The sequence below is a fragment of the Staurois parvus genome, unplaced genomic scaffold (genome assembly GCF_062004578.1).
Source record: "Staurois parvus isolate SC_StPar_1 unplaced genomic scaffold, SC_StPar_1.0 ptg000195l, whole genome shotgun sequence".
Classification (NCBI taxonomy): domain Eukaryota; kingdom Metazoa; phylum Chordata; class Amphibia; order Anura; family Ranidae; genus Staurois; species Staurois parvus.
This window is the reverse complement of record NW_028317991.1, coordinates 6484347-6512161: the sequence shown is the minus strand read 5'-3', so window position 1 is coordinate 6512161 and position 27815 is coordinate 6484347. Positions and strand designations below refer to the sequence as shown.

The 27815-nt window shown below is 42.0% G+C and overlaps 1 protein-coding gene across 3 annotated transcripts in view; it reads left to right on the top strand.

Moving 5' to 3' along the window:
• The window catches only part of TTC3 (tetratricopeptide repeat domain 3), a 192774-nt gene that overhangs the window by 126881 nt on the left and 38078 nt on the right, over positions 1-27815 (top strand). For all 3 annotated transcript variants that reach the window (XM_089677913.1, XM_089677912.1, XM_089677911.1), the window contains 7 exons: positions 4762-5031; positions 8717-8763; positions 11894-11950; positions 13299-13372; positions 16058-16213; positions 17869-18550; positions 24468-24533. In XM_089677913.1, coding sequence (XP_089534039.1) covers positions 4762-5031; positions 8717-8763; positions 11894-11950; positions 13299-13372; positions 16058-16213; positions 17869-18550; positions 24468-24533 — 1352 coding nt within the window. The remainder of the gene's footprint in view (positions 1-4761; positions 5032-8716; positions 8764-11893; positions 11951-13298; positions 13373-16057; positions 16214-17868; positions 18551-24467; positions 24534-27815) is intronic.

Here is a 27815-nt window from a genome sequence, read left to right as displayed (position 1 = left end):
TTTTTTTTTTGGCTTTCTGTGTCCTATTAGGGGCATTTCCCTTCACTTCCTGTCTGTCCCATAGCCAAAACAGAAAGTGTGAGGTAATCCCTGCAAATTAAGGGAATCCATTTGGGTCCCCATTGAAAGATATGCCCTCTATTACTGTTCTGGGGCCAACCGAAAAATTTTCTTTTGCTTTCACTTACGATTAGAATGGTAAACAGGACAAACAGGGTGAATTCTTCTTAAGGGGGGCATAGGTAGCAATAACAAGCTGACAGGAGCTCTAATCCTTCTCCACTCTGTCCAAAACCTAAAAAAAAAAAAAAAAGTTTTGCATTTATTTACACTTTAAAGTGAAACCACGTTTTGCTCCTGCAGGGCAAATCAACTGTTAGAATTTAAATGCTGGGCTTCCCAGGCACATATATTCTCTTTTCCTTCACACCCTTGTTGTTCTACGTTCTCTTCTTTCAAACCAGCGCTGTGCATGAGAGTAGTAGATCTCTCAGCTCTCTCCCTCCTCATAGGCTCAGAGACAACTCCCGCTGCTGTCAGTGTCTATGGAAACACAGCCAGCTTGAGAGTGAGCCCGCATGAGTGTTTCCATAACAGGAGGCTTGGGCGGCACTTTGGCTTAGTGGTTAGCACTTCCGCCTGGCAGTACTAGGGTTGTTGGTTCGAATCCCAGCCACGGCACCACCTGCCTGGAGTTTGCATGTTCTCCCTGTGCCTGCGTGGGTTTCCTCCGGGTACTCCGGTTTCCTCCCACACTCCAAAGACATGCAGGTAGGTTAATTGATTCCTGTCTAAATTGTCCCTAGTATGTGTATGTATGAATGTGAGTTAGGGACTTTAGATTGTACACCCCTTGAGGGGGTCCTCCCCCATCCTCTGGAACTCACTGCCCCAATCCATCAGACTGTCGCCTTCCGTCCTCACATTCAGGCGCTCCCTCAAAACCCACCTCTTCAGGGAAGCCTACCCCACCCTCACCTAACGGCCATTCTCCCTCTTTCCTCCCACCCCTCATTCCCCTCAGCCACTTCCTACTGTGCCATTACCCCCTCCCTCCTAGATTGTAAGCTCGAAAGAGTAGGGCCCTCTTACCCCTCGTACGTTGTTTGTTATTGTTGTATTGTCGTCGTCCCCCATTGTACAGCGCTGAGCAAACCCTTTGGCGCTATATAAACTCGATGTAATAATAATAATACTATGGTGGGCACTCAGTGGGAAGGAGGAGCCAGGAGCACCAGCGGGGAGGACCCGAGAAGTGGAGTAACGGCTGCTCTGTGAAAAACTATTGCACAGAGCAGGTAAGTATAATATGTTTGTTATTTTAAAGAATAAAAATATGCATTTATAATCACTTAAGTGCCACCAGACGGCATTCTCTGCTCACTTATTTCCTGATTTGCTTCCTGGTGAAAATGAAGAGGACGTGAGCAGTAAACTCTGAGGTTGATCTCCCTCGATTATTCCCAAACTGACGGAAACAATTAAGGTTTTGGTAGACAAGGTTCAGTCCTGTTTGAAGCTAGAACCTTTGCCATAATGGGTCCATTTCAGTTTTCCAATAGTACAGAATGTGCTGCACAGGGATTGCCCGAGGCCAGTAACATTGTGTATGCTTCCCATGAGGTTTTTACAGCAGTACACTGTGAAGGAAAAAAAGTGGAAAGTGCCTGTGGTGGATTTGGCAATTTCCTGCCTCAACAAATCCCTTACAGTTTCCATTGAGTATGTCCTAGTGGAGAAAAAGTTTGAGGCGCTCCTTAAAGCCTCTCTTGCTCTGTCAAGCTTGGCCATGCAACTGTTGGTGGTTTCTATGGCTGTTTTTCAAACCCTGGCAGTCTGGGTCAGGAACACAGAGTGCAACAGTGGTTAGATCCTGACTGACCCCTCAGTGCGCCAACAATTGGCGTTCATCCCCATGGCCTTACACTACTGCGTAAACAGTTGAGTGGACTTACTGCGTAAAATTTCTCACCAGTCCTTTCAGCGCAGATGTGCAAGATCCATTGACTGCAGAACTGGTCTATGGAGACATCTTTTTCAAGGAAGTCAGGAGTGAAACAAGCACAATTTTACTGAGTAAGAAGAATGCTTGGGTGTCTAGGCAAAGGCTGCTGCTTCAACATTTCGGAAGAGTTCATTTTTTCCCTCTTAGACTTCTGCTTCAAAAGTCCTACAGTCAGTTCTGTCACAGTTCTTAAAAGTCAAAGCTAGCCAAATCTGGCATCAGGTCCTCCTCACAATGAAGGGGCACTCCCGCTTGTTCAAGCAAGGGGACCTCTGCTGACCTTTGAAGCCGCCTGGATTTAAGGCATATTTTGAATCTGTGTTTGGAAAGTGGTGTCCCAGTGGTACAGGCTGGATGGAGTTTCATGCCCCACCACCTTCCTGCTTTATGCTCTCAAACCTGCCTATCTGTCTGTTGAGATTGCGGGCCTTTCAGACTGCCTTACAACAGCTTCACCCTTCAGGTGTGTTTGTACTATTTCAATCCTTTTTACTGTCTTAAAGGTGGTTTTTTGCCCTATACTAGACTTGAACTTTCTGGTGACGAATGTGGAGGACAGCAAAAAGGCACTTTCCAGCCTTTTCTGCAGTCCCCATTTCCAGAATAGAGACAGACTTTCTAAATGATCAGTGTCTGGAAATGGGAGAATTGACTCGCCACAAAATGCTCCAGGTCAGCTGTCACGGCTGGGGGACCCTGGGTGCAAATGAAACCAAAGTCTGGAGAGATCATAGTTATTCCTGCACCACTTAAATCTAGGAAATCAACTTTTTGCAGTCTACTATTACACTTGGAAGGTTTACTTTGCATGGGGTGAGACATGAATGTTTCATCCTAGATGATACTGCATATGACATAACTGATCCTTTCTTCAGTCTTGACTGGAGCAACATATGATCTTGAGCACTGTGAAGGGTCAGGTCTATTCATTGGCCATTCTCTTTCACAGACCGCTGGCCAATCATTCCCTGTTAAAGACTCTTGTTCAGGGGGTGGCTTGCATCTTTTTGTACACGTTTATCACCTTTGTATCCTAAAGCAATAGTAAAGTCGTGATGAAAAGATAAGATAATGTCATAATGTGCAAGTATATATCGCTTACTAGCACATAATGAAAGACCTTAAAATGAAGCTGACAGGGCTTCCATCTCCACCTGGTTTCCCTTCCGGGTTCACAGGCTCTGGCCATTTGAATGGCTGAGCCACGATGATGCCACTTCTGTGCATGCGCCTGGGAGCCATGGTCGCGACACAGCGTTCTTAATGGACAGTATGCCGTCCTTTGAGAGCGCAGTGGGCATGCGCTGGTGATGGCACCAGCTGCAACTAAAGTAAGTATATCCTAAACAATGCACAATTAGGAGATATTTACTGTACCTACAATTAAGCATTATAGACTTACCTGTAGGTATAACTTAAAAACTGGACTTTACTACCACTTTAATTTAGGTATGTTGACTCTGTAGAAGTCTCCTTTCAAGCCTTTCAGGCTATTACCTTGTCCAATCTTGATAATTAGGTAGTTTTCTCTCATGACTATCACATCAGTGAGATGGGTCTCAGAATTGACAGCCTTATTCTGTAAAGAACCCAGCCTTGTTCTTCATAGAGGCAAAGTAATTTTGAGGCCTCTGGCCTTTTTTTCCTTTAAGTGGTTTCCTCCTTCCACCTTAATCAGGACGTTGTTCTGCCTTCTTTTTCCCTGCTCCAATGCACCCCAAAGATGTCTCTACATTGTTTAGTTGTAGTACGTGCAGTGCGAGTATTTCTCTTTGCCACTGCTTTGAGTTGGGAACCTTGTTTTGGGGCTGTTGGCATGGTTTTCTGATTCCCACCTATCACTTGTAATGCATGGGGGGGGCATCCCATGGCCAAGAGTTAACCCTTTGAGGACCAGGGGGCGTATTTGTCCCATGTTTTTAATTGCGTGTATCTTCTGATTTTTTTTTTTTTTTTGGTTTGAGTCAAAATTTTAGTTCTTATCAACAAACAACAAATGGGTCTAGCTTTTTGCCAATTATTTCATGAAATGGCTTAGTTACAGCAACTGAAGTGTACGAACTTTAAAAACAAAAAAAATTGATTCTTTTGGCGTTCCAAAATCTTACGGTCCTCAAAGGGTTAAAGGAGCCTGCTTCTGATATTGTACTTTTACGAAATAAGGATTTTTTACTTGTAAAAATTTTTCTTGGTGTACAGTACAGGGCACAGGTCACCCTCATCTCGTGCCATCCTGAGGATTGCTGGGGGGGGGGGGTGTTATATGGCTGTCCTAGCAACTTTTCCAGTGCCATCACCTGGTTTTGACAGCAGATAACTCATGGTCAATATTTAAATGAGCCTCCATTCTGCCCTGTACTCTCAGAAAAGGATTTTACAGGCAAGTCAAAAATACTTTATATGTCGGCCTTCTGTTATCCCCTTCACAGGACTAATATAGCATGGTGCTGTCAGGCCTAAATTGGGAGATTCCCATCAGGAGAATTGAGATTAACATGTCAATATGCTGCTGCTCTGTCATGTTCCAGTAAGTAGGCTGAGGGCTTTGACCTTGCTATAATAACTACAGTAAAGAAAAGGGAGAGCCACGTGGTCTGGTTGGAGTTCCTCAATCACAAAACTGAACAGTTTTACAAATACTTTGACAGGTTTCCAGGTTTCCATATGTATCTCAACTATAACTGTTTGGCTTTGAGTTCAACTGCTTTGTACAATTGTGCATTTTTCATTTTTAAATTCTCTTATTTTTGTTCAAGGTCTGCAGGCTGCAGAAGGTTTCCGCATTCGCAGTCAAGAACATTTGAAAAGTATTAAACCCCAGGATCTCATTAGCTTATGGAATGCATCTTATGGGAAGAACATAAACCATGAAATAGCAGATTCCTTATCCAACAGCCTGTATGACACCCTGTCTAATATGAGCATACAGGGTTTTCGGTGTTTTGTGTGGTTTCTTGAGGAGAATCGGAACATTGAATCTGTATCCACCTTAGGAAAAGAATTAGATAAATATTTTCAAGAGATGGGTAAGCTTTTGAATATACTTGGGTAGTGGTGGGCTTATATACTAGAGGTGATTTTACTTTTGTTTAAATAGTAGAAAACACTAATATCTAGAGGACCCAAGCAACCAATCAGAAATTGTCTTTTTATGGGCTGGGATAAATTCCCACTCTGGGATAACTTTTCTTCAATATTCATTGGGGCATTAGTGAAGGGGTATTAGACCTGCACCTAAGAGGATAGACACTATTCAAAAGGGTTTTCTCCTCCCTCTGCAGGCTGTACCCTCCTGCTCTTGAAGAAAGGGCTTAGTTTTAGCTTGGAGTCCTAGGGAGTAAGATGTCTTAAAGCAAAACTAAAGTTCAACTTTTCTAGTGTCTGTTAGATGTCAATAATGGGTTTGTCAGGCAAGAAGTGAGATTTTGGAAGTTCGTTCAATATCATGATCTCTTCACTGGCTGCCCTTGGGAAGATTTAGGCTGTGTCAGATTGGGAAATAGAAAAATGCATACAAAATTGCAGCACAAAGCGCTTCAGTGTGGATGGTTCCACTTTAAAAGAGAAGTATGGAGTTTGTGTTTTTTTGTTTTTTTTCCAAATTGTACTTACCTAGGTGGATGCAGCATCAGCCTGATGCTGCATCTGTCCGACAACTGGCTCTAAGGGTGAAAACTCAGCAATGAGTTCTCACAGCTGCTCTGAGCAGAAAGAGGTGACTGTCAGTGCTGTCTGCTCTGCCCCCCCCTCCCCACACGATATGTGTTGCTCCAGACTCTGGGCTGGATCCCAACTATAAAGTCGGTATCTTTCCCCAGCCTGGACCTGCTGAGTGACGTCAGCCGACAGCAGGCTTCAACCCGCTGTCGGCTGAAAACTGGTCACAGGAGTGCAGAATGAACTGCACTCCTGTGATCTACAGGAGAAGTACAGCCAAAAGAGCCTTTTAAGTCATCCTTTTTGCTTCAAATGTAAATGTAACAAATCAATCAAATCGCGGGGCCAAAATTTTCCAGGAATTCTCCTGGATAGAGTCCACATGTAAGAAATATGCTGTTACACTATGGTATGGCCAAAAAAGAGTATTTTTTTGTGCAGTGGGTTTGTTAGGTTTTCAGATGTTGGGATACTTGGTAGTTCTTGTCTATACCATATTTTATTTTTTTATTTTTTCTAGCAGAATAATTGTAAAAATGTACCTTTTTGTTTGAAATCGTGAGAAATCTGACATTTTTAAAACTTTCACAACTTCTAAAAAAAACTCAGGCAGACCGAGGTTTGCTCTGAAGGGGGATTTGAAAACCTTACTTGCCTAACTGGTATTGCCCGTTGTATGGATGAGAAATTCACATCTCTCCTGCAAGTCTAATCATTGCTCTAGAACCAATCTGAGCAATGTAGGTCAGCTCTGAAAGCTCAGGTTTTTTAAACATTAAGCGGAACTACAGTGCATCTAAGCACCACAAACCAAATACGCTATTTAATTAGCTTTTAATATTTAAAGCAAACTCCCTCATCTATTCATGTCTTTGTGGTTTATTTTGCTGAGAAATCACTTAGAAAAACACCCCCCTAGCATTTATGGCCTTTGCCATCTTGAGTAAGGGTCCTTTCACACAGGGGTTCCGTTTGTTTTTTTTTTCCTTCAGTTCAGTCACCTTTTTTCAAAGAAAAAACGGATGAGCTTACATCCATTTTTCATCCGTTTACATTGGCTTACACAATTATAACATTTTTGGCTCTATACACCACCACGATGAATTTGAAATGAAACGAACAAGATGTGCTTTAACTGCAGACTGTTAGCTTTAATTTGAGGGTATTTACATCCAAATCGGGTGAACGGTGTAGGAATTACAACAGTTTGCATATGTGCCTCCCACTTGCTAAGGGACCAAAGTAATGGGACAGAATAATAATCATAAAAAAAACTTTGACTTTTTAATACTTGGTTGCAAATTCTTTGCAGTCAATTACAGCCTGAAGTCTGGAACGCATAGACATCACCAGATGCTGGGTTTTATCCCTGGTGATGCTCTGCCAGGCCTCTACTGCAACTGTCTTCAGTTCCTGCTTGTTCTTGGGGCATTTTCCCTTCAGTTTTTTCTTCCGCAAGTGAAATGCATGCTCAATCGGATTCAGGTCAGGTGATGACTTGGCCATTGCATAACATTCCACTTCTTTCCCTTAAAAAACTCTTTGGTTGCTTTTGCAGTATGCTTTGGGTCATTGTCCATCTGCACTGTGAAGCGGCGTCCAATGAGTTGTGAAGCATTTGGCTGAATATGAGCAGATAATATTGCCCGAAACGCTTCAGAATTCATCCTGCTGCTTTTGTCAGTCACATCATCAATAAATACAAGAGAACCAGTTCCATTGGCAGCCATACATGCCCACGCCATGACACTACCACCACCATGCTTCACTGATGAGGTGGTATGCTTAGGATCATGAGCAGTTCCTTTCCTTCTCCATACTCTTCTCTTCCCATCACTCTGGTACAAGTTGATCTTGGTCTCATCTGTCCATAGGATGTTGTTCCAGAACTGTGAAGGCTTTTTTAGATGTCGTTTGGCAAACTCTAATCTGGCCTTCCTGTTTTTGAGGCTCACCAATGGTTTACATCTTGTGGTGAACCCTCTGTATTCACTCTGGTGAAGTCTTCTCTTGATTGTTGACTTTGACACACATACACCTACCTCCTGGAGAGTGTTCTTGATCTGGCCAACTGTTGTGAAGGGTGTTTTCTTCACCAGGGAAAGAATTCTTTGGTCATCCACCACAGTTGTTTTCCGTGGTCTTCCGGGTCTTTTGGTGTTGCTGAGCTCACCGGTGCATTCCTTCTTTTTAAGAATGTTCCAAACAGTTGTTTTGGCCACGCCTAATGTTTTTGCTATCTCTGATGGGTTTGTTTTGTTTTTTCAGCCTAATGATGGCTTGTTTCACTGATAGTGACAGCTCTTTGGATCTCATCTTGAGTGTTGACAGCAACAGATTCCAAATGCAAATAGCACACTTGAAATGAACTCTGGACCTTTTATCTGCTCATTGTAATTGGGATAATGAGGGAATAACACACACCTGGCCATGGAACAGCTGAGAAGCCAATTGTCCCATTACTTTTGGTCCCTTAACAATTGGGAGGCACATATGCAAACTGTTGTAATTCCTACACCGTTCACCTTATTTGGATGTAAATACCCTCAAATTAAAGCTGACAGTCTGCAGTTAAAGCACATCTTGTTTGTTTCATTTCAAATCCATTGTGGTGGTGTATAGAGCCAAAATGTTAGAATTGTGTCGATGTCCCAATATTTATGGACCTGACTGTATGACCTCCTTTGCCTAGGCATGGAAACCAGGAAGTAACTGAAGAAGTGTAAAAAACAATAAAAAAATAAAAAAGTAAATACCATATACTTTCCTATCTATTTACTAACACTAGCAGCATAAGTATTAAAATAGACCATATTGATTGAGAGAGTGAAGTTTTACTCATCTCTGCTAGCACGGGGTCCTGCAGCATTTTTGATTGGGAAAGGGCATATTTAGGCATTTCCAAGTAAAATGTGGCCAAAAATCATATATAGGACTCCAAATAGATAAATATATATGTAATTCTTTGTTAAATATATTCTAGTGTATTTTATTGTGCATTTCTTTCTGGTAGCAGCATAACATGTTAATTTTACCTTTTACTGTTTACTACAGATGTACCATGTGGTAAAGTTCCAGCAAATTCCCTTGAAGAGTTAAGTGTAAGTTAACAAAATATTAGTTATTGAAATTGAGTGCAAGCTTTATTTCCACTGTTTATATATGAATTTTCTTACAACGCAGAGTTTTTAGGCATACAGGTATTTTGTTTACTGATAAATGCAGACCATCGGTTTCAATGTGCCTGTACACACAGGCGTGTAAACATGCACTGTGTATAGATCAGTGTTAAAAAAAAAAACTTAAGTCTGCATTGCCAAACATTTTAATGCGTGAGTACAAATATGTGCAAGTGCTGTAGGGCCATTCTCGCATTTTTTTTCTTCCAGCAATGTCTGATGTTCATTCATCAATACAGTGTGCAAGTACCCTAATAATCAGAGTAGATACATATAAGGGGGATCCATTTACCTCCCAAAGAATTGGTATCTTTGTCTATTCAGTAATGAGATTTACAACTGTGCCATACAGCATAACCCTTTCTGGGAGGGCATCAAGACCTACGTTTCCTCAGCTGAAAGTAATTAAAGTGTGTCTGAACCAAAAAACTAAATGTTACATATTGCAGCTTACTTGTCCTTCACTCTTGTGGTTGCATTAGTTGTCTCTTTTTCGAGCTAATAACATTTTCAGCAAGTACAGAAAATACCTTGATCTTGCCAGAAATGCAATGACCTTGTTACCTTGTTAGGGCCATAGATACAGTAGAGAATAAAAAGGTAAATTGTGGTTGCAGGCTTACCAGGTAAAAAAAAATAAGACAAGCCAGCTCATCTATAGACTGAGAGAAGGTACAATAGATTAAATCATATCCAGCCCCAAAACAAAAAATGCAAAGTATTTCTAAACCCAAAAGTGTAATTGATGCAATCACCACACCAAGGACTAGTAAACTGCAATATGGTTTTTCTTTTTTTCTAAGGTTTCTTTTTTTTTTGTTTGTTCCTTTAATTTTCACCTGGCAAATAACACACTACATGTCCCTTGGTGGCTACATCATTCCTTCATTGTATCTGTGGAGGAAGCCATGGATGTCACCCTAGACTGCACTCTTGATATGTACTACAGACCTATCTATATCTTCATCTCCATTACAGGGCAAAGGGGAGGCAGGGCAATTGGTAGTATAGAGAAGATAGGAAGTAAGATATTCTTGGATGCAGCTCACAAATGAAGCAAGGACACTGTGTTTTTGGCAAGATAGCTGTAATTTTCTGTGGTGGCTTGGGGGAAAAAATACAAATAAAGCCACCACACCTAAGGACTGTAAGTTGTAGTATATTAACCACTTGCCCTCCTCAGGATTTGCCCCCCTTAATGACCAGGCCTCTTTTTGCTACTCAGCGATGCACTAATTCAACTGATAATTGCGCAGTCATGCAATGCTGCACCCAAATGAAATTTACGTCCTTTTTTTCACACAAATAGAGCTTTCTTTCGGTGTAATTTGATCACCTGTGCGCTTTTTATTTTTCACACTATAAACAAAAAAATGCCAAAAATTTTGAAGAAAAAAATATTTTTTACTTTCAGCTATAAAAAATATATAGTAAACTCAAAGTTGGTTATAAATTTAGGCCAAAATGTATTCTGCTACGTGTTTTTGGTAAAAAAAATCCCAATAAGTGTATATTGATTGCTTTGTGTGGAAGTTATAGCGTCTACAAACTATGGTATAAATACTGCAATTTACGCCATTTTTCTGCTATACAGCGCTGCGCTAGTTTAACGGACAATTGCGCGGTCATGCAATACGGTACATAAATGAAATTTACATCCTTTTTTCCCCACAAATTGAGCTTTCTTTCGGTGGTATTTGATCGCCTGTGCGGGTTTTTGTTTTTTTTTTGTGCTATAAAAAAAAAAGGCTGACAATTTTGAGGAAAAAAAAAAACAATATTTTGGACTTTTTGCTATAAAAAATATTTAGTCATAAATTTCTGCCAAAATGCATTCTGCGACATGTCTTTGCTAAAAAAAAATCCCAATACGTGTAAATTAATTGGTTTACGTGAAAGTTATAGCGTTTACAAATGGCGGGAAAGACACTGGAATGTTTAATTTTAATTTATACTAATAATGGCGCCGATCAGCGACATATGGCGGCGACCAGCGACTTATGGCAGGACTGCGGGACTGCGTCGGACATTTTGACACTGGGGGGGGGAACTGACTTGGGGTCACTGACATCCCCAGTGACACCAATACAGTGATCAGTGAAAAAAAACCACTGAAACTGTACTAATGTCACTGGGGAGGAAGGGGTTAACATTTTTAGAATTTGCTGTGTAAGGGGAGTGTTTTACTAGGGGGCGGGGGGTGTGTACTGGATGGGGGGAGGGAGGGGGAGCTGATCCAGGGAGGGAAACTCTGCAGCTTCTCACAAGCTGTCAGAGAACTGACACAGAACAGGGCTGTGTGTAAACAATGCAGCCCTGCTATGTGTCAGCGATCACCGTCAATCGTGGGAAAACGGCTGGTAAAAACCGGCGGCTGACACCCGCGAGACAGGTAGGGCGGGCGCGCGCCTCGCGCGCCCCCTACCTGTTTTGAAGGCAGCCGTTTTAAAACGTGCTTTTGCCTACGAGTGCCGCCCTGCTGCCGTTTATATGCGGCAAGTGGTTAAATTTTTGTTCTTGGGTTTAATTATCCTTTAACACTTAAAAGCCTGTGGCTGGAGATTGAAGGAGAAGCAGTAAATTTATGAGGTCATCTCTCTGTCACTGTTTTCTCCTGCGATCAGCATGTTCCTCATTGGCACATGAGCATTGCAGCACAGCTAATTGGCTCCTTATGTTTCTTTCTCTCCCAATCTGATCTCCCTGTACAAGGATTGCAAGAGGCCAATCCAAATCCAGGTACTTACACTGCTTCCATCAGAGAAAGAAATAGATTTTATGATCATGAATACAGAGCTGTGTTTACTTCATTTTACATGATGCCTAATAAGCTTTAAAGGCTGCTTTAGGCATTGAAGTCCAAAAGTGAAGCACACACTTATGCAGCAGGCCAGTGAAGCCACAGATACTAAAAACTACAGGTGTGTGAAGGGACCCTATGGTTGTCCTAAGACTATGATTAGACTGAAACATCAGATCTCCCTGTTAGGAATTGGTTGTATATAGCTTAATTCTACAGTTTGTTTTTGTTTTTTTGCTTTGTTGCATGCAGAATAAAGTTCTGAAGATGAAACCTAAACATCGGAAAAAAAAACAGAATCAGCCAAAGGTAAGTGCCTGTAGAGACTTTTCTGAAATGTCACATGCAGTCATTTCTGACCTCTGCTTCTGAAATATGAATTGCTTGGCTGTAATACTGATGCTTTGGCTTTACTTTGCATTCCTGACCAGGATCTAAATTAGAGAGGAATTCTGATGTCTCTCTGACTTTTCCTGTATACTTGTTTCTGCTGTGTGACCTTTTGAAAACGGCCAACCAGTATATAGGAAGCCCTTCCATTTCTCTCATGATGATGTACTTTAACCACTTCCCACCCGTAGAATGTCATATGACATCCTGGACTTGAAATGGAGATATTGGAATGGTGTCTGCAGCTACAGGGATCCCGATATCTTTTTGTTTTGTTTTTTTCTTTTTCTTTTCAGCCAGTGATTCCCTGTCATATAAAGGCCATCCTAGCAGCTATTTACCCACTGGATTGCTTTTACAGGCAGAGGGATGTCCCACCTCCCATTAGCGCCTCTCCGGGCATTATAGGGAGAGCAATAATTCTAGCGCTAGACCTTCTCTGTAACTCTAAACTGATAACCGGTAAACCTTTTCTTTAAAGTGTCGCCTGTGGAGAATTTTAAGTACCATAGTTTGGCGCCATTCCACAAGCATGCTCAATTTTAAAGGTTGACATGTTAGGTGTCTATTTACTCAGCGTAACATCTTTTATATTTTACCAAAAATTGGGTTATGGTGTTTTTAACTCTTTAAAGTTATTTTTTGCCATAAAATTGCATTTGAAAAGTCACTGCGTAAATACCGTGACATGTAAATTGTAACACCCACCATTTTATATTCTAGGACCTCTGCTTAAATATATGTAATGTTTGGGGGTGGTCATTTTCTAGCTAAAAAATTATGCTTTTTACATGCAGGAGAGAAATGTCAGATTTGGCCTGGTTGGGAAGTAGTTAAATCAAACCCGTGCTTTCCCTTTGTAGGAAAAAACACCATGTTCGCTTTGATGGCCCCCTCCTCAGGAGCACATTCCTTTCCCTGCCAATTTGTCCTGCTGTGAGCAAGAGAAGAACCCTATGTAAGCTCCATTACTCATACTGAAGCTAACACAGGGCTAAAGACCATCTCCACCCCCATGTGTCAGTGCTGGGCCAGTCAGCAAGCACCAGCAATGTCACATATAATGGGATATACGTCAAATGCTGCTCTGCACATGGAAGTACTGGATGTATTTCTTTGCTCTGAGGCAGAACAGAGTGGTGAGGGAATGAAGGAAAGTTGAGTGTGTTGCTCTAGGGAGCATTGATCTGGATGGGCAATAAACAGGTTTGCATAAAAGACTTTTGTCTTTGATGTTGGTAAATAACTTGTCTTTTTTGCTTTTCAGCCTATATATAAACTGTCCGGTGCTGTCAGTACTAGATCTCAGGAGGATGATATTTTTTCAGAAGAAAATACTTTGTGAGTTTTCTTTTTAATTTTGTTTTAGTGATAGCTCTTAATTATATCTTGGGCAGCACAGTGGCTAAATGGTTAGCACTTCCGCCTGGCAGTACTAGGGTCGTTGGTTCAAATCCCAGCCACGGCACCACCTGCCTGGAGTTTGCATGTTCTCCCTGTGCCTGCGTGGGTTTCCTCCGGGTACTCCGGTTTCCTCCCACACTCCAAAGACATGCTGGTAGGTTAATTGGATCCTGTCTAAATTGGCCTTAATATGTGTATGAATGTAAGTTAGGGACCTTAGATTTTACACCCCTTGAGGGTTAGGGACTGATGTGAATGTACACTATATGTGTGTGTGTGTGTAAAACGCTGCATAAATTGACGGCGCTATATAAGTACCTGAAATAAATTAATATCTATAAATCTCTCTTAAGCTGGGTATACATGTACAGTTTTTCTTTTTTTGGTGCAACCAGCGGGTTGAATGGGGAAAAAAAGAAAACTTGACAGATCCCTGCATCAACACAGGTGATATTGATGCATTGCTCTCTCCTGCTCTTCTTTTGTTTTCTGACCGGGGACTCATTATTCTGTTTTCTGTTGAACAGAGAGCGGTACATACATATCGAAATTTGTCTGGTTTTCAGTACGTGTGTACCAGGCTTTAGACAGTTGCCGCTATGGCACATGTTCTCCTATGTAAGATTTCCTAACTGTGTTCTGTATACTACTGTAAAACTTTGGATTTCAACACTTCTCTGTCCTAGTGATGATAGTCATCAAGACAGACAGACGGAGAATCGCTTGCCACCTTTTTTTTAAAACTTTAAAAAGTTTTGGCTCTAGATACACTTTAAATTCTGGATTCCAACATGTTGTCATAACTTTTTTTTTTTTTTTTTTTTTTTTAAGTGCTTGGAAAGGTGACCCCATCTTTGTATAATGTGTACAGATTTTGAAAGAGAAATTTTACTCATCTCTAAAAGAATACATTTCAGCAGCTACAAGTACTGTAGCTCCTGCCATTTAAAGTGGTTGTAAACCTCAGACATGAATTATGAACAAAACATATGCCTCTATAGTCTGTACTTGTGTCAATCCAGAGCATTAAGTGTAATTTCTGTCTGCTGCTTCATTGCTGTACTATCAGGATGAGTCACTTCTGACAAGTTAGCCTAAGGCTGCGTTAACATTAGCCTTGTTAGCAAGCGGCAGACAGGCGTTTGGGAAGTGTTTTTACCGTTTCCCAAAAGCCTTGGGAAAATTCTGCACATTGCAGCACATAGTGCTGTTCAAACGGGAGCGTTACGTCGCAGCAAATTGGATGTCTCTGGTCGAGTCAGGAGGAGTTGAAGCCTCCTATTCAAGTCTATGGTGCCGCTCCACAAACGGCCGACGTTTGCGGTGCGGTTACGACGCATTTGCGAGGCGGTAACACCATTCAAACTTCATTATAGGCGTTTGTGGGGCGTTTTTAACGCTTGGCAAACGCTGGACCAACGCTTGTCAAACGCTATAGAGGCATTTGGCAAGAGTTGGAAAAACAGTCAAGTGTGAACGAGTTCTAACACCAAGGAAAAAATGGTGACGGGAGTTACCTCAGAGTAACAGCCTCAGCTCTGTTCCCGTGTCCTGTGTGAAGGGACCTGTGTCCCTTCCCTCCAGTCAGCTCTCAGAGCTCTCCAGAATGTAACTTCAGTCTCTGCCACCTTTTTTTCTGAACTCAGACAAGCTTAAAAAATTCAGCACTTTGAATGGATGTATTATTATTATACAGTATTTATAAAGCGCCAATAGTTCGCTCAGCGCTGTACATTACAAAGGGGGACAGAACATGTGACAGAACAATAACAATACAATGCAAAACATGAGGGGATTGAGAGCCCTGCTCTTTCGAGCTTACAATCTAGGAGGGAGGGGATGGTGGCACAGGAGGAGATAGCTGTGGGGGATGGAGTGGTAGGAAGAGTGGAGGAGGTCGGCAAGTTAGCAGGGGGTGGGGTAGGCTTCCCTGAAGAGGTGGGTTTTCAGGGTGCGCCTAAAGGAGAGGAGAGTAGGTGATAATCTGATGGGTTGGGGCAGGGAGTTCCAGAGGATGGGTGACACCCTGGAGAAGTGGAGGATGTAGAGAAGAGATGGCTGCAGATAGACAGATACAACTTATGTAGGAGAATGTTTCATCTCTGTGTATCATCTGAGACCAGTCACTTCACTTGAGTATATGTAAGGGTTTACAACCACTTTAGGACAGACCCACTTACCTGTCTAGCGCTGTCTTCTTTGCACCCAGTCTTCACAGCTTTGTTAGGTTCCTGTGCCGTCATCTTGGATTTAGAAACTGGTTGTCACTTTCTGATGGCTCACAGCCAGCTCCCAACTGCACATGCACAAGATCAGCCAGCTGGGGTAGACTGGTTCAGTAGCCTGCTGGGATGTGTGACTTGATTCCATAAAGCTGCAGGTTGGGAGGGCAGACTTGGCTCAATATGACTCTCACAAGGGATAATGACGTGGGGGCAATTACCTGCTTAAAAAGGCACTTGCTACCAAAAGAAAAAACACCATATCAAACTGTGTAACAAGGCGGGGGAGGGTTAGGAGGAATACTGTAAGGATGCGGAGTGTAGGTCCGGTTTAGATTCATAAAAATGTTAGTGTTTTTTACAGAATACTCAGTTTATCATTTTTTTTTTCCACCTTTAGAAGCCTTTTGGACCCTAATGAGCCCTTTCTAGTACCTGAATTTCTGCGGCAAGCCATAGATGATTTTCAGAGCTTTTATGATTCAGATATGTTCATGAACAGATATCCAGTGCAAGTTGATGATTCCATGGACCCTGTTCGAGAAACTCTTTATGAGTAAGTCTTTTCTGCCACCTGTTTGATCTACATGTCTCTGGTGGGGTCTGGAGAATATTCATGTTATAATATCCAGGTTGGCCCTGACATCAGATAGAATTTTTTCATGCTAAGTGCCTGAAAGTGAGTAACTTACAAACCATTTCTAGATATATATATTACATCTAAAAGAGATGACTGCACTGTACAATGACAAATCTATCTTTCTCCCCAGAAGGGTGCTCCATTTTTGCCCAAGCATTACCCAGGGTTAGCATCTACTGTCTTGACTGAATTGATGCTTCATCATTATTATTATTATTAATATACAGTATTTATAAAGCGCCAATAGTTCGCTCAGCGCTGTACATTACAAAGGGGAAAAGAACATGTGACAGAACAATACCAATACAATGCAAAACATGAGGGGATTGAGGGTCCTGCTCTTTCGAGCTTACAATCTAGGAGATAGATGATCTAGGCTTCATAGATGATATCGCCTTGTTAATGCTTATGCCCTTGCAGCAGCCTTTGTTTTTTTTTTTTGAAAGTGTGCAGACATACAGTATTTTGCACAGCTTAGCCGTATTCTGCTGCTGCCTGTAACTTTGTGACCACCCAGCCACTGACTGACACAGCTCAGCCCCATTCTTCTGCCTCTCATTCTGTTACCAGCTAGTGTAAAAAACAAATACAGACAGATACGACTTGGCCAATTTGCCTCCTCTCTATAACCAGCCAATGAAAAATCCATCACAGTCTGACACAGCTTGCTTACTCTGCTTCTTTTCTGTGGCTAGCCCAGTGTAAAATCAGTCTGATGCAATCCAGCTCTTTGGCTGTTGCCTTTCATTCTGATAATACCCAGTGTAAAGTCAATCACTGTCTGACACAGCTTTGCCTAGGGGTGCTCAACCTTTTGAAGAGCTAGGGCCACTTAAGTGATTTGGTAGCCAGTCGTGAGCCACAAAGAAATGAAATGGTTGAGACTTTTGATTATTTTTGTTTTTTTTTTTAATTTAGCATAATGAACATTTTCCTCCTGTAGAATGCTGGAAGGAGTGGAGGAGAAGCTGGCTCTCAGCAGTTGCAGGAGGAAAATGGCCCTTCTGTTCAAGTATAAAGCAGAATGTGAAATGGAGGTGGCATTGTGACCCATGATGCCTACATCGGTGGTTGGGGTGTGTGGTAAAAACACGTCTCAACGAAGGGGTTTTACAGCCCCACAAGCTGCAAATGTAAACAAGCCCTTGTTGTCCTGAGCCCCCTATAAGGCTGCTTTCACACTGATGCACTGCGGTTTACCTGCATTGTGGGTGCAGTGCACTTGCACCTTTCCTGTGGATTAGCTGTGTTTTGCCATAGACTTTATTAGATCTTGCAGATGTGGTGCACTTTCTGAAAGCACACCCATACTCCTGCATTCAGTATGAAGTCGAGGGCCACATCAGCGGGCTCAGAGACCAGATTTAGCACCCCTGGCTTAGCCCTTTTGCCGTTGCCTTTCACTCTCTCACCAGCTAGTGTAAAAATCCATCTCCATCTGATAAAGGATATATAGTTGCCTGTTACATTGACACTTGCCAAAAGTTAGTCTGTGCTAATGATTCGGAGGGGCAGGATGAGGAAATGCAACAGTATTTTAAGTATCTATGTGGTTTATTCTCCCTGCTTAGGTATTTTTCGCAAATATTGGAAGAACATGGACCCCTCAACTTAGATGATGAAATTCTGATCGGGGAGTACAAAAATTTCCCAGAGGAAACTCAAAGGATGGTAGAAGCATCCGGTGGACTAAAGGATTTTCTCTTGGAGTCGTTATTGTTTTCTATGGAAGGAGACATGGTTACGCTAACAGGTTATGACCTTCCATACTTGGATCATGATGGAAGTGGACACCAACTGAACCCAACTGCTGAGGAGTTCCAGCCTTCATTCTGTACACCTTTACCCGATGATATTGACCTGTATTCGGACTCCAGTCAATTTAAACCTAAACATTTTAGTTCCAGAACAGCTGATGCCAGTCACCCTTCAATCCAACATAGTGATATAACCTTTAATTATAATGAATATTCCGATATATGTAATAATCTTGATCACCGAACTTTTGACTCGTCTGACAATCCCAACTCTGATATAGACCAGGAACATGATGATGATGATTTTACGATTTCAGATAGCATATTTGACAGTGACTCTGAATCATCTTCTATAGATCAGGATATAACACCAAGTGAAAATACATCAGTAAGCCAAGAAAATCTTCATACAGATCAGCTGGACTCTACTATTAATCAGTCCCTTGGCAGTGAAAGCCAGCCAAGGAATAAACGCACCGCTATAGTATCTGTACAGGTAAGGAGGCTTCATTGCTTTTCCAAGACTAGAAATAGTTGGAGTGAAATTCCAACTATACACCCAACTAGCCTTAAAGAGAGAGTTCACTTTTTAAAAAAAAAAAATACATTCCCCCCGGGGTAATCTATTTTACATTGCAGGGATTTTAACACACACTGTTGCAGATTCCTACCTTTTGTTATTCTGAAGAGATAGCTGTTTGTGTCTATGTGGAAAGTGAATCTGTAGGGGAGTGACTTCATAATTACCAATCAGTGGCTGCTCCTGCAGGGCTCTAATGAGGAAAGTGGCCGGATCTGCAAAAATTACGTTTTTGTTGCAGATGATGCCTGAAATCTGATTTGTATCTTCGTGCAAACTTCTTGGAAAATCAGTGAGCCAATCACACAAGCAGGAAATGCTGTGTCTGGGGGGCATTCTGTATACATTTTGTGTACAGAACACCTCCAGGTGGCCATATTGCATTGCCTTTTAAAGAAAATTACAGCACTGCAGATTGAAAAGGAAAGGTAGTTTAAGTAACATTTAATTACCATATAACTTGTGTCGCTATTGTGTATGCTATTATTATTTTAATTTTTTTGCTAATTTTTTTCCCATGGAAGTGGAGATACCCTTTAAAACAACTTGCCTACCGGGCTCTTTTACCCCCTTCCTGCCCAGGCCAATTTTCAGCTTTCAGCACTGTTGCACTTTGGGTACAGTGTTGCATGACCGCGCAATTGTCATTCAAACAAAAGTTTTATCATTTTTTTGAGACCGATAGAGCTTTAGTTTGGTGGTATTTAATAACCACTGGGGTTATTAAAAAAAAGGCTGAAAAAAGGTTTTTTTCTTAGTTTCTGTTATAAAATTTTGTAAATTAAGTCATTTTTCTCCTTCGCTGATGGGCACTGATAGGCGGCACTGATAGGTTTAACTGATGGGCATGAACAGATATCACTGATGGGCACTGAAAGGCAGCACTCATATATGGCACTGATAGGTGGCACTGATCGGAACTGTTAGACGGCAGTGACGGGCATCACTGATGGACACTGATATGTGGCATTGATGTGCACTGGTAGGTACTGAAATGTGGCATTGATGGGCACTGACAGGTGACACTGATGGGGCTACACTGATCATCAGGGCACTGATAATCAGTTCCCTGATGATCAGTGTAGATGTCCGCTCTGAGTAATGCTGATTACTGGTTCTCCTTTCTTCACGAGCTGTCAGCGGGAGGAGAGAACTGCCAATAACCGGCATTTCCTTGTTTACATGTGATGAGCTGTGATTGGACACAGCTGATCACATGACAGAGCTGACGTCATGTAAAGTGAACAGTGTTTCAGCTATGTGCCATTCAAGGCAAACTGACAGGTTCTCTTGATAGTCTATTTTCCTGCTGATACTTACTGTCCTGTGCTCCCCTACCACTCTTTTCACCTTTCCAGTGGTCTGAGTAATAAGCCCCGTATAAGTTCAGTGCTGGTCTGTATCAGAGATTACACAGGTCTAAGGATCCTTCGCCCTGCTCCATAATGACAGTGCCAGACTTAGAGATTGTTCATTTATAAACACTGAGCACTGCATTATGGGAGGAAAAGGAGAAGGTTTTGTTCTGCACCATACCCTGAAGTACCTGTTGTTTCCTATGGCTGTGGCTGTTGAGGGATATGTCAGAGGAGTGTATTAAAGTGATCGTAAACCTCAGACATGAAATATGAACAAAGCATATTCCTCTGTAGTCTGTACTTGTCTCCATCCAGAGCATGAAGTGTAATTTATCTCTGCTGCCTCGTTCTATTGCTATCAGCATGAATCACTTATGACAGGTTTTTCTGACACCATATTGACAGCCTCAGCTCTGTTCCTATGTGAAAGGGGGGGGGGGCCCTTCCCTTCCCTCCAGTCAGCTCTCACTGAGCTCTGCAGTGTGTAATTACAGCTCTCCGCCCCCTTTTTTCTGACAGCTCAGACAAGCTTTATAAATTTGACACTTTGAAAGGATGTAGATAAGAGGAAAAAAAAAAAATTCTCCCTGCAAGGAGCATAATGTGCTAGTATGTATCACATACTAACACATATGAAAGACTTACCTGAAAACGAATTCCTCCAGCGGAGCGTTGTCCCGGCTCCCCAAGGCTTCCATCTTCACCTGTTCTTTATTCTGGGTTCGCGGGCAGCAGCCTTTTTTACTGGCGGAGTCGGGAATGTTACTCCCGTGCATGTACAGGTGAAACTCGAAAAATTAGAATGTCGTGCAAAAGTTCATTTATTTCAGTAATGCAACTTAAAAGGTGAAACTAATATATGAAATAGACTCATTACATGCAAAGCAAGATAGTTCAAGCCGTGATATGTCATCATTGTGATGATTATGGTTTACAGCTCAAGAAAACCCCAAATCCACAATCTCAGAAAATGAGAATATTGTGAAAAGGTGCAATATTCTAGGCTCAAAGTGTCCCACTCTAATCAGCTAATTAAGCCATAACACCTGCAAAGGGTTCCTGAGTCTCTCAGTCTGGTTCAGTAGGAATCAAAATCATGGGAAAGACTGACCTGACAGTTGTGCAGAAAACCATCATTGACACCCTCCATAAGGAGGGAAAGCCTCAAAAGGGAATTGCAAAAGAAGTTGGATGTTCCCAAAGTGCTGTATCAAAGCACATTAATAGAAAGTTATGTGGAAGGGAAAAGTGTGGAAGAAAAAGGTGCACAAGCAGCAGGGATGACCGCAGCCTGGAGAGGATTGTCAGGAAAAGGCCATTCAAAAGTGTTGGGGACTTTCACAAGGAGTGGACTGAGGCTGGAGTAAGTGCATCAAGAGCCACCACACACTGATGGATCCTGGACATGTCATATTCCTGTTGTCAAGCCGCTCCTGAACAACAAACAACATCAGAAGCGTCTTATCTGGGCTAAAGAAAAACAGACCTGGTCTGTTGCTCAGTGGTCCAAAGTCCTCTTTTCTGATGAGAGCAACTTTTGCATCTCATTTGGAAACCAAGGACCCAGAGTATGGAGGAAGAATGGAGAGGCACACACTGCAAGATGCTTGAAGTCCAGTGTGAAGTTTCCACAGTCTGTGTTGATTTGGGGAGCCATGTCATCTGCTGGTGTTGGTCCACTGTGCTTCATTAAGTCCAGGGTCAACGCAGCCGTCTACCAGGAGATTTTTGGAGCACTTCATGCTTCCTTCCGCAGACGAGCTTTATGGGGATGCTGACTTCATTTTCCAGCAGGACTTGGCACCTGCCCACACTGCCAAAAGCACCAAAACCTGGTTCAATGACCGTGGGATTACTGTGCTTGATTGGCCAGCAAACTCGCCTGACCTGAACACCATAGAGAATGTATGGGGCATTGCCAAGAGAAAGATGAGAGACATGAGACCGAACAATGCAGAAGAGCTGAAGGCCGCTATTGAAGCATCCTGGTCTTCCATAACACCTCAGCAGTGCCACAGGCTGATAGCTTCCATGCCACGCCGCATTGAGTCAGTAATTGCTGCAAAAGGGGCCCAAACCAAGTACTGGGTACATATGCATACTTATACTTTTCAGAGGTCCGATATTGTTCTATGTACAATCCTTGTTTTATTGATTGCATGTAATATTCTAATTTTCTGAGATTGTGGATTTTGGGGTTTTCATGAGCTGTAAGCCATAATCATCACAATTATGACAAATCACGGCTTGAACTATCTTGCTTTGCCTGTAATGAGTCTATCTCATATATTAGTTTCACCTTTTAAGTTGCATTACTGAAATAAATGAACTTTTGCACGATATTCTAATTTTTCGAGTTTCACCTGTATGTATGCATGACTCTCTCAATAGATGGCACGCCGTCCATTGAGAGCGCAGTACGCATGCACTGGTGACATCACTGGCGCTGCCGCAGTAAATATCTCATAAATGGTGCGCGTTTAGGAGATATTTACAGTACCTACAGGTTAGCCTTATTAAATGCTTACCTGTAGGTAAAACATAAAAAATAGGGTTTACTTCCACTTTGACCACTTGTTGACCGCGCTAACGCTGAACGACTGCTGCAGCGCAGTTGTCCAGTTCTGGGAGGCTGATCACACGGCACGGTAAAGGGCCAATCACAGCAGCTTTTTATTATGTGATCAGCTGTGTCCAATCACAGCTGATCACGATGTAAACACACTTGCCAGTTATCGACAGTACTTTCCTCACACTGCCACAGGATGAAGAAAGTACTGCCAATAACCTGCAAGTGTGAAGAGACATCTACACTGATTAGTGCAGCCCCATCAGTTTCCAGCAGTGCTGCCAATCTGTGCCTATCAGTGCCCATCATTGCCATCTATCAGTGCCGCCTCATCAACACACATCAGTGAAAGAGAAAAATTACCTGTTTGCAAAATTTTATAATAAAAACCAAGAAAAAAGTTTTATTTTTTTTCAAAACAAAACTCTATTTGTGTGATAAAAATTATAAAATTTCATATAGGTAGAGTGTTGCATGACTGGGCAATGGTCATTCAAAGTGCGACAACACTGAAAGCTGAAAATTGGCTTGGGCAGGATGGTGGTAAAATTGCCCGGTAGGCAAGTGATTAAACAATGTCACTTTTTGCTCTGTAAACTTGGGGTTGGTAAACTTTTAGTAGCAATGAATTAAACAAAATGTGGCCTGAGGGAACTTTCTCCAGCCTTACACTTAGCACTGTTAATTTCTGCTAGATTTTTTTTTTAGAATTGAGATTTTGCAAATCACAATAAATTGTAGGAAATGACACAATGTTAAATGATCTCTCGATGTTTTCAATGAATGCATCAAGGGATGATATGTTTTAAAAAGGCATTCTCAGAAAAAAAGAACAGCTTACAATGAGACACGATAAAGTGGTTATAAAGGCTAACATAAAAAGTTATCCTTGTATGCTTTGTGGAATGGCATTGCACAGAGCGGTCTATTACCTCCTCTTCTGGGGTCTCCCGCTGGCACTTTCCGAACCTTCTCTTCTGCAAGCCTCCCCGTCTGGGGTCACTTGGTCAGGCTCATTTCCAAGTTGGACTGTGTGCATCCATAGACACACACAACACTGCTCTGCCCCACTCACTTCTCTCCAGATTTGATTGACAGCAGCAGGAGTCAATGACTCCTACTTCTACCTCTGTGCCCTGTGAGAAGAGGAAGAGGGGAGAACGCCACTGCAGACGGGCACATGGATCGAGAGAGGACTAAATGTTTAGGAAGGGGGGAATCTTTATTTATTTCAGGTACTTATATAGCTCTGTCAATTTGCGCAGCGCTGTACATATATATTGAACATTCACATCAGTCCCTAACCCTCAAGGGGCGTACAATCTAAGGTCCCTAACTCACATTCATACATACACATATTAGGGCCAATTTAGACAGGATCCAATTAACCTACCAGCATGTCTTTGGAGTGTGAGAGGAAACTGGAGCACCCGGAGGAAACCCATGCAAACTCCATGCAGGAGGCGCCATGGTCGGGAATCGAACCCATGACCCATTTACTGCAAGGCAGACGTGCTAACCACTAAGCCACTGCCCCATATATAACTATTGGTTGGCATTAAGGTAAAAATATCTTGAATTTTTAAACACTTAGGGCACTTGGAATAGTTTGCGTTGGATCAATACGGTGTTTGCAGCTATTGCCAGATGTCCGTATAATGAACCAGGACTCCTGCAGAGCTAACTGCATGTCAGCACAGGCACCCATACTGTGGGATTCAAAATGCAGATGAATCCACCCTATCCTGCAAAAGGCCCCGAGGTCCGTAAAGTGCTAGCATGATCAAGGAGACACTCATTTGGCGGTATCTAGGTTCACTAGCAGTTGTCTAACTTTTTGCAAACTAGAGGCAAGTTTCTGAAAGTTTATGTATACTAATTTTTTTTTTTTGTTTTATTATTTCAGGTAAATATAGAAATGTCACATTGTGAAGTAAATACAGATGCCTTTCATCCCTTTGAGTCTCAACAGGTAAGATGCTTCATGGACAGAACCCTAACTTTGTTTTCCTGATGACTTGATTTTTCTACCTTTTTACCCTTCCACTGCCAAACAGGTCTGATTAAGCAGGTCACCTCCCTGGTTCAGCAATGCAACCTCTATAACTCCAGCCATCTCATTAGACAGTGAATCGGCATCATGGCCTCAGTCCACTGATCAGGGAGCTAACCCAAAAGCCAGAATAGTAAACCAGGAAATTGTGTATTATCAATCCGTGCTGACAGTGTCGAAGACTTGTGTTAGGTCTTGTGTTGATGGCTTCAGATTAACCACCTCCCGTCCAGCCGTTGCATGTAAACAGCCGGACGGTGGCAGTGCAGGGTCGGGTGGCCGTTCATAAACGGGCTCCCCGCACCCTGCTTGTGCGCGCTCCCTCGGAGCGCGCAGCACCGCGATCCGGTGCCCACTGTGTCCTCTGGACACAGTGAAACACCGATCGTCGGACGGGACCTCTGTACGAGGTCCCGATCATGTGATCACTGATTGGCCAATCTTGTGACATCATTGCTTACTACGTGTGAAATCTGTGAATGATCACAGAGGTCACATGGTACAAGGCTATTCACAACAGCCTTGTACCATGTGACAAGCTGTGACCAATCACAGCTCACTCAGTACTTCTCAATGAGTGCAGGAATACACACAGAGAGAAAGAGAAATGATTGCTTTTACATCCTATATGGGTGTAAAAGCAATCAGTGTAAAAAAAAAAAAAAAATCTTCATCACCCCCCACAAGTAGTACAGTGTCACCATGGTGACACTGTACTGCTAGGGTGACAGTATGTAAAAAAAAATTAAAATAATATAAAAAAATAAAATAAAAATGTAAAAAAAAATATTTAAAAATTATAATTTTTGGTTATAAACTAATTTGGATTTTTTTTTTTACTAAAAAGATAACGGAATACATTTTGGCAAAGATTTATGATGAAATATTATTTATTTGCAAAATATTATAAAACAAAACACTTATTTTCAAAATTTTTGGACATTTTCGTTTACATAGCAAAAAAAATAAAAATCCCAGCGGTGAATAAATACCACCAAAATAAAGCTTTATCTGTCTCAAAAAAATGGTAAAAAATTCATTTGGGTACAAATGCGCAGTTGTCATTCAAAGTGTGATAGCGCTGAAAGCTGAAAATTGCCCTGGTCAGGAAGGGGGTGAAAGTGTTCGGACAGGAAGTGGTTAACGTCCGTTCGAGATCATTCAGAAATCATTGATAGGTGCATTTGACCTGAAGTTCCCTTCCTTCTGATCTGCGTTTTGGCCTGATTCAAGTGAGTTTTGCATTTCGATAGACCTGTATGGGAATGTAAAACCAACATGAAGCGATCAAAAGCCTAATGATACATACCTTAATAGTGTTCACAAATATCCAGAGGCATTTGACTTTCCCCAAATCAGAACCTCGCTTGCCTAAAACAAAGAGCACCATGTGCACAAATAGAAATTTTTTTAAAAAACACTCCAAATGTTGTCTCAGATGCGATTCTCATATGAAACCACATAAATAACAGCTAAAACACTCACAAACATAAAAAAGGCAATCCGTCATCAATCCACACTACTGCTATGGCGTCACACCACAAAAACTCTGCTCTACGTGTTTCACCCTACAAGGCCTCTTCAAGGTTTGTGATGTAATGATTAAGCCCTGGTTCACATATATGCAATTTGCAATGCGTTTTCTACAAAGCGATTCAGATGACATTGGGAATTGCATGTGTTTCTTTATAGGGTGTTCACATGTGTGGTTGATCCACTGTGTTTTTTTTTTTTTTTTTTGAAAAGAGCCTTGTGCAACTTTTGGACAGTGCCATGCAAATCTGTGCAAGTCATTGGGAAGTGTCAGAAGGCAATGCCTTTTTGCTTAGAGACCAAAAACCACTATGAACATGACAGATTCAAAAACGTATTCAAAAATCGCATCAAAAATGCACTACCATTCAATCACAAATGCATATGATTCGCAATGTGCAATTGCACTACAAAACCTGAGCGATTTCGCAACGCATATGTGTGAACTTAGGCTTACACTGCTACTTTATAAGTTGTCAGGCACAGGAACTACCTACCTGCCACTGCATTGCCTAACCCTCATATACCACCTTAGCATATAAATACAAAAATATGGTATAATCCAGGTAATAGTATTACAAAGTTGACATCACTCTTCGGTAATAATATATTGATATTTATATGAATATTTTAAAACGAGAAGTACAGTGTAAGTGAAGGGATGGACGCTGCTCAATCAATCCCAGGAATCCAATTTTGTGGAATGGCCTCAGCAGCCTCTGTGACCAAGCCCCAGCGGGTGGGGCGAAACGCATCAGCGGGCATGGCCAGAATGGCGGCTGAGACCATTCCTCAACATTGGATTCCTGGGGTCGGATGAGCAGCGTCCATCTCTTCACTTGTATGGGCTGACACTGGAAATGCTGAGACTCGTGCTCCCCTCTTCTCACTTGCCGGTGGGGTGACCCTTCTACTTCCATCCATAGCTTGGAGCGGCACCATAGGCTATATTTTTCACCAGGAAGTACAATGACTTAGTGATTGGCAATTCTGCTTTGCAGCACAGAGGTCTCTGATTCAAATCTCAGTCAGGACATTATCTGCATGGAGTTTGAATGTTCTTGTGTTTCCATGGGTTTGTCTCCAAGTAGTTTGGTTTCCGCCCACACTTAAGACATGCTGGTAGATTTATTGGCTCCTGTCTAAATTGGCCCAGTATGTGTATGCAGTGGTGACTAGTCAAAACTAGTGTGAATGTCCAGTATGTAAAGCACTGTGTAAATTGTCAGCACTACACTGAATAAATGCCTGTAATACATAAATCGCGGGTGAGGTTGATGAGTAGAAGTGATGCATGATTCCTGAGAATGGCTAGCCAAACTTACAAATCCTTTGGCAAATAAAACAACTGTTTGCCTGGGGTTCCACTTGAAGGCCTCATTCACACCATATGTGCAGAAAAACTAAGGGAAACTGATGCTCAGTTTTCACTTGCAGAGATATCCGTTTTCATGCGTACTTCAATGAGTTTTATACATGCTGCAGATTCCTGCACAGAAAAAAATCTGTACGTGATACTAGTGTTGTGCTGCGAACAGGGCACTTTGAGAACAATTGATTTTATTGTCCTCTTGCAGAAAAACTGATATCTCTGCACCATTATGTGAACGAGCCCGAAGGATTAGAGACTCTAATCATTAGAGACAATTTCATTTTTTTACTTTTTTT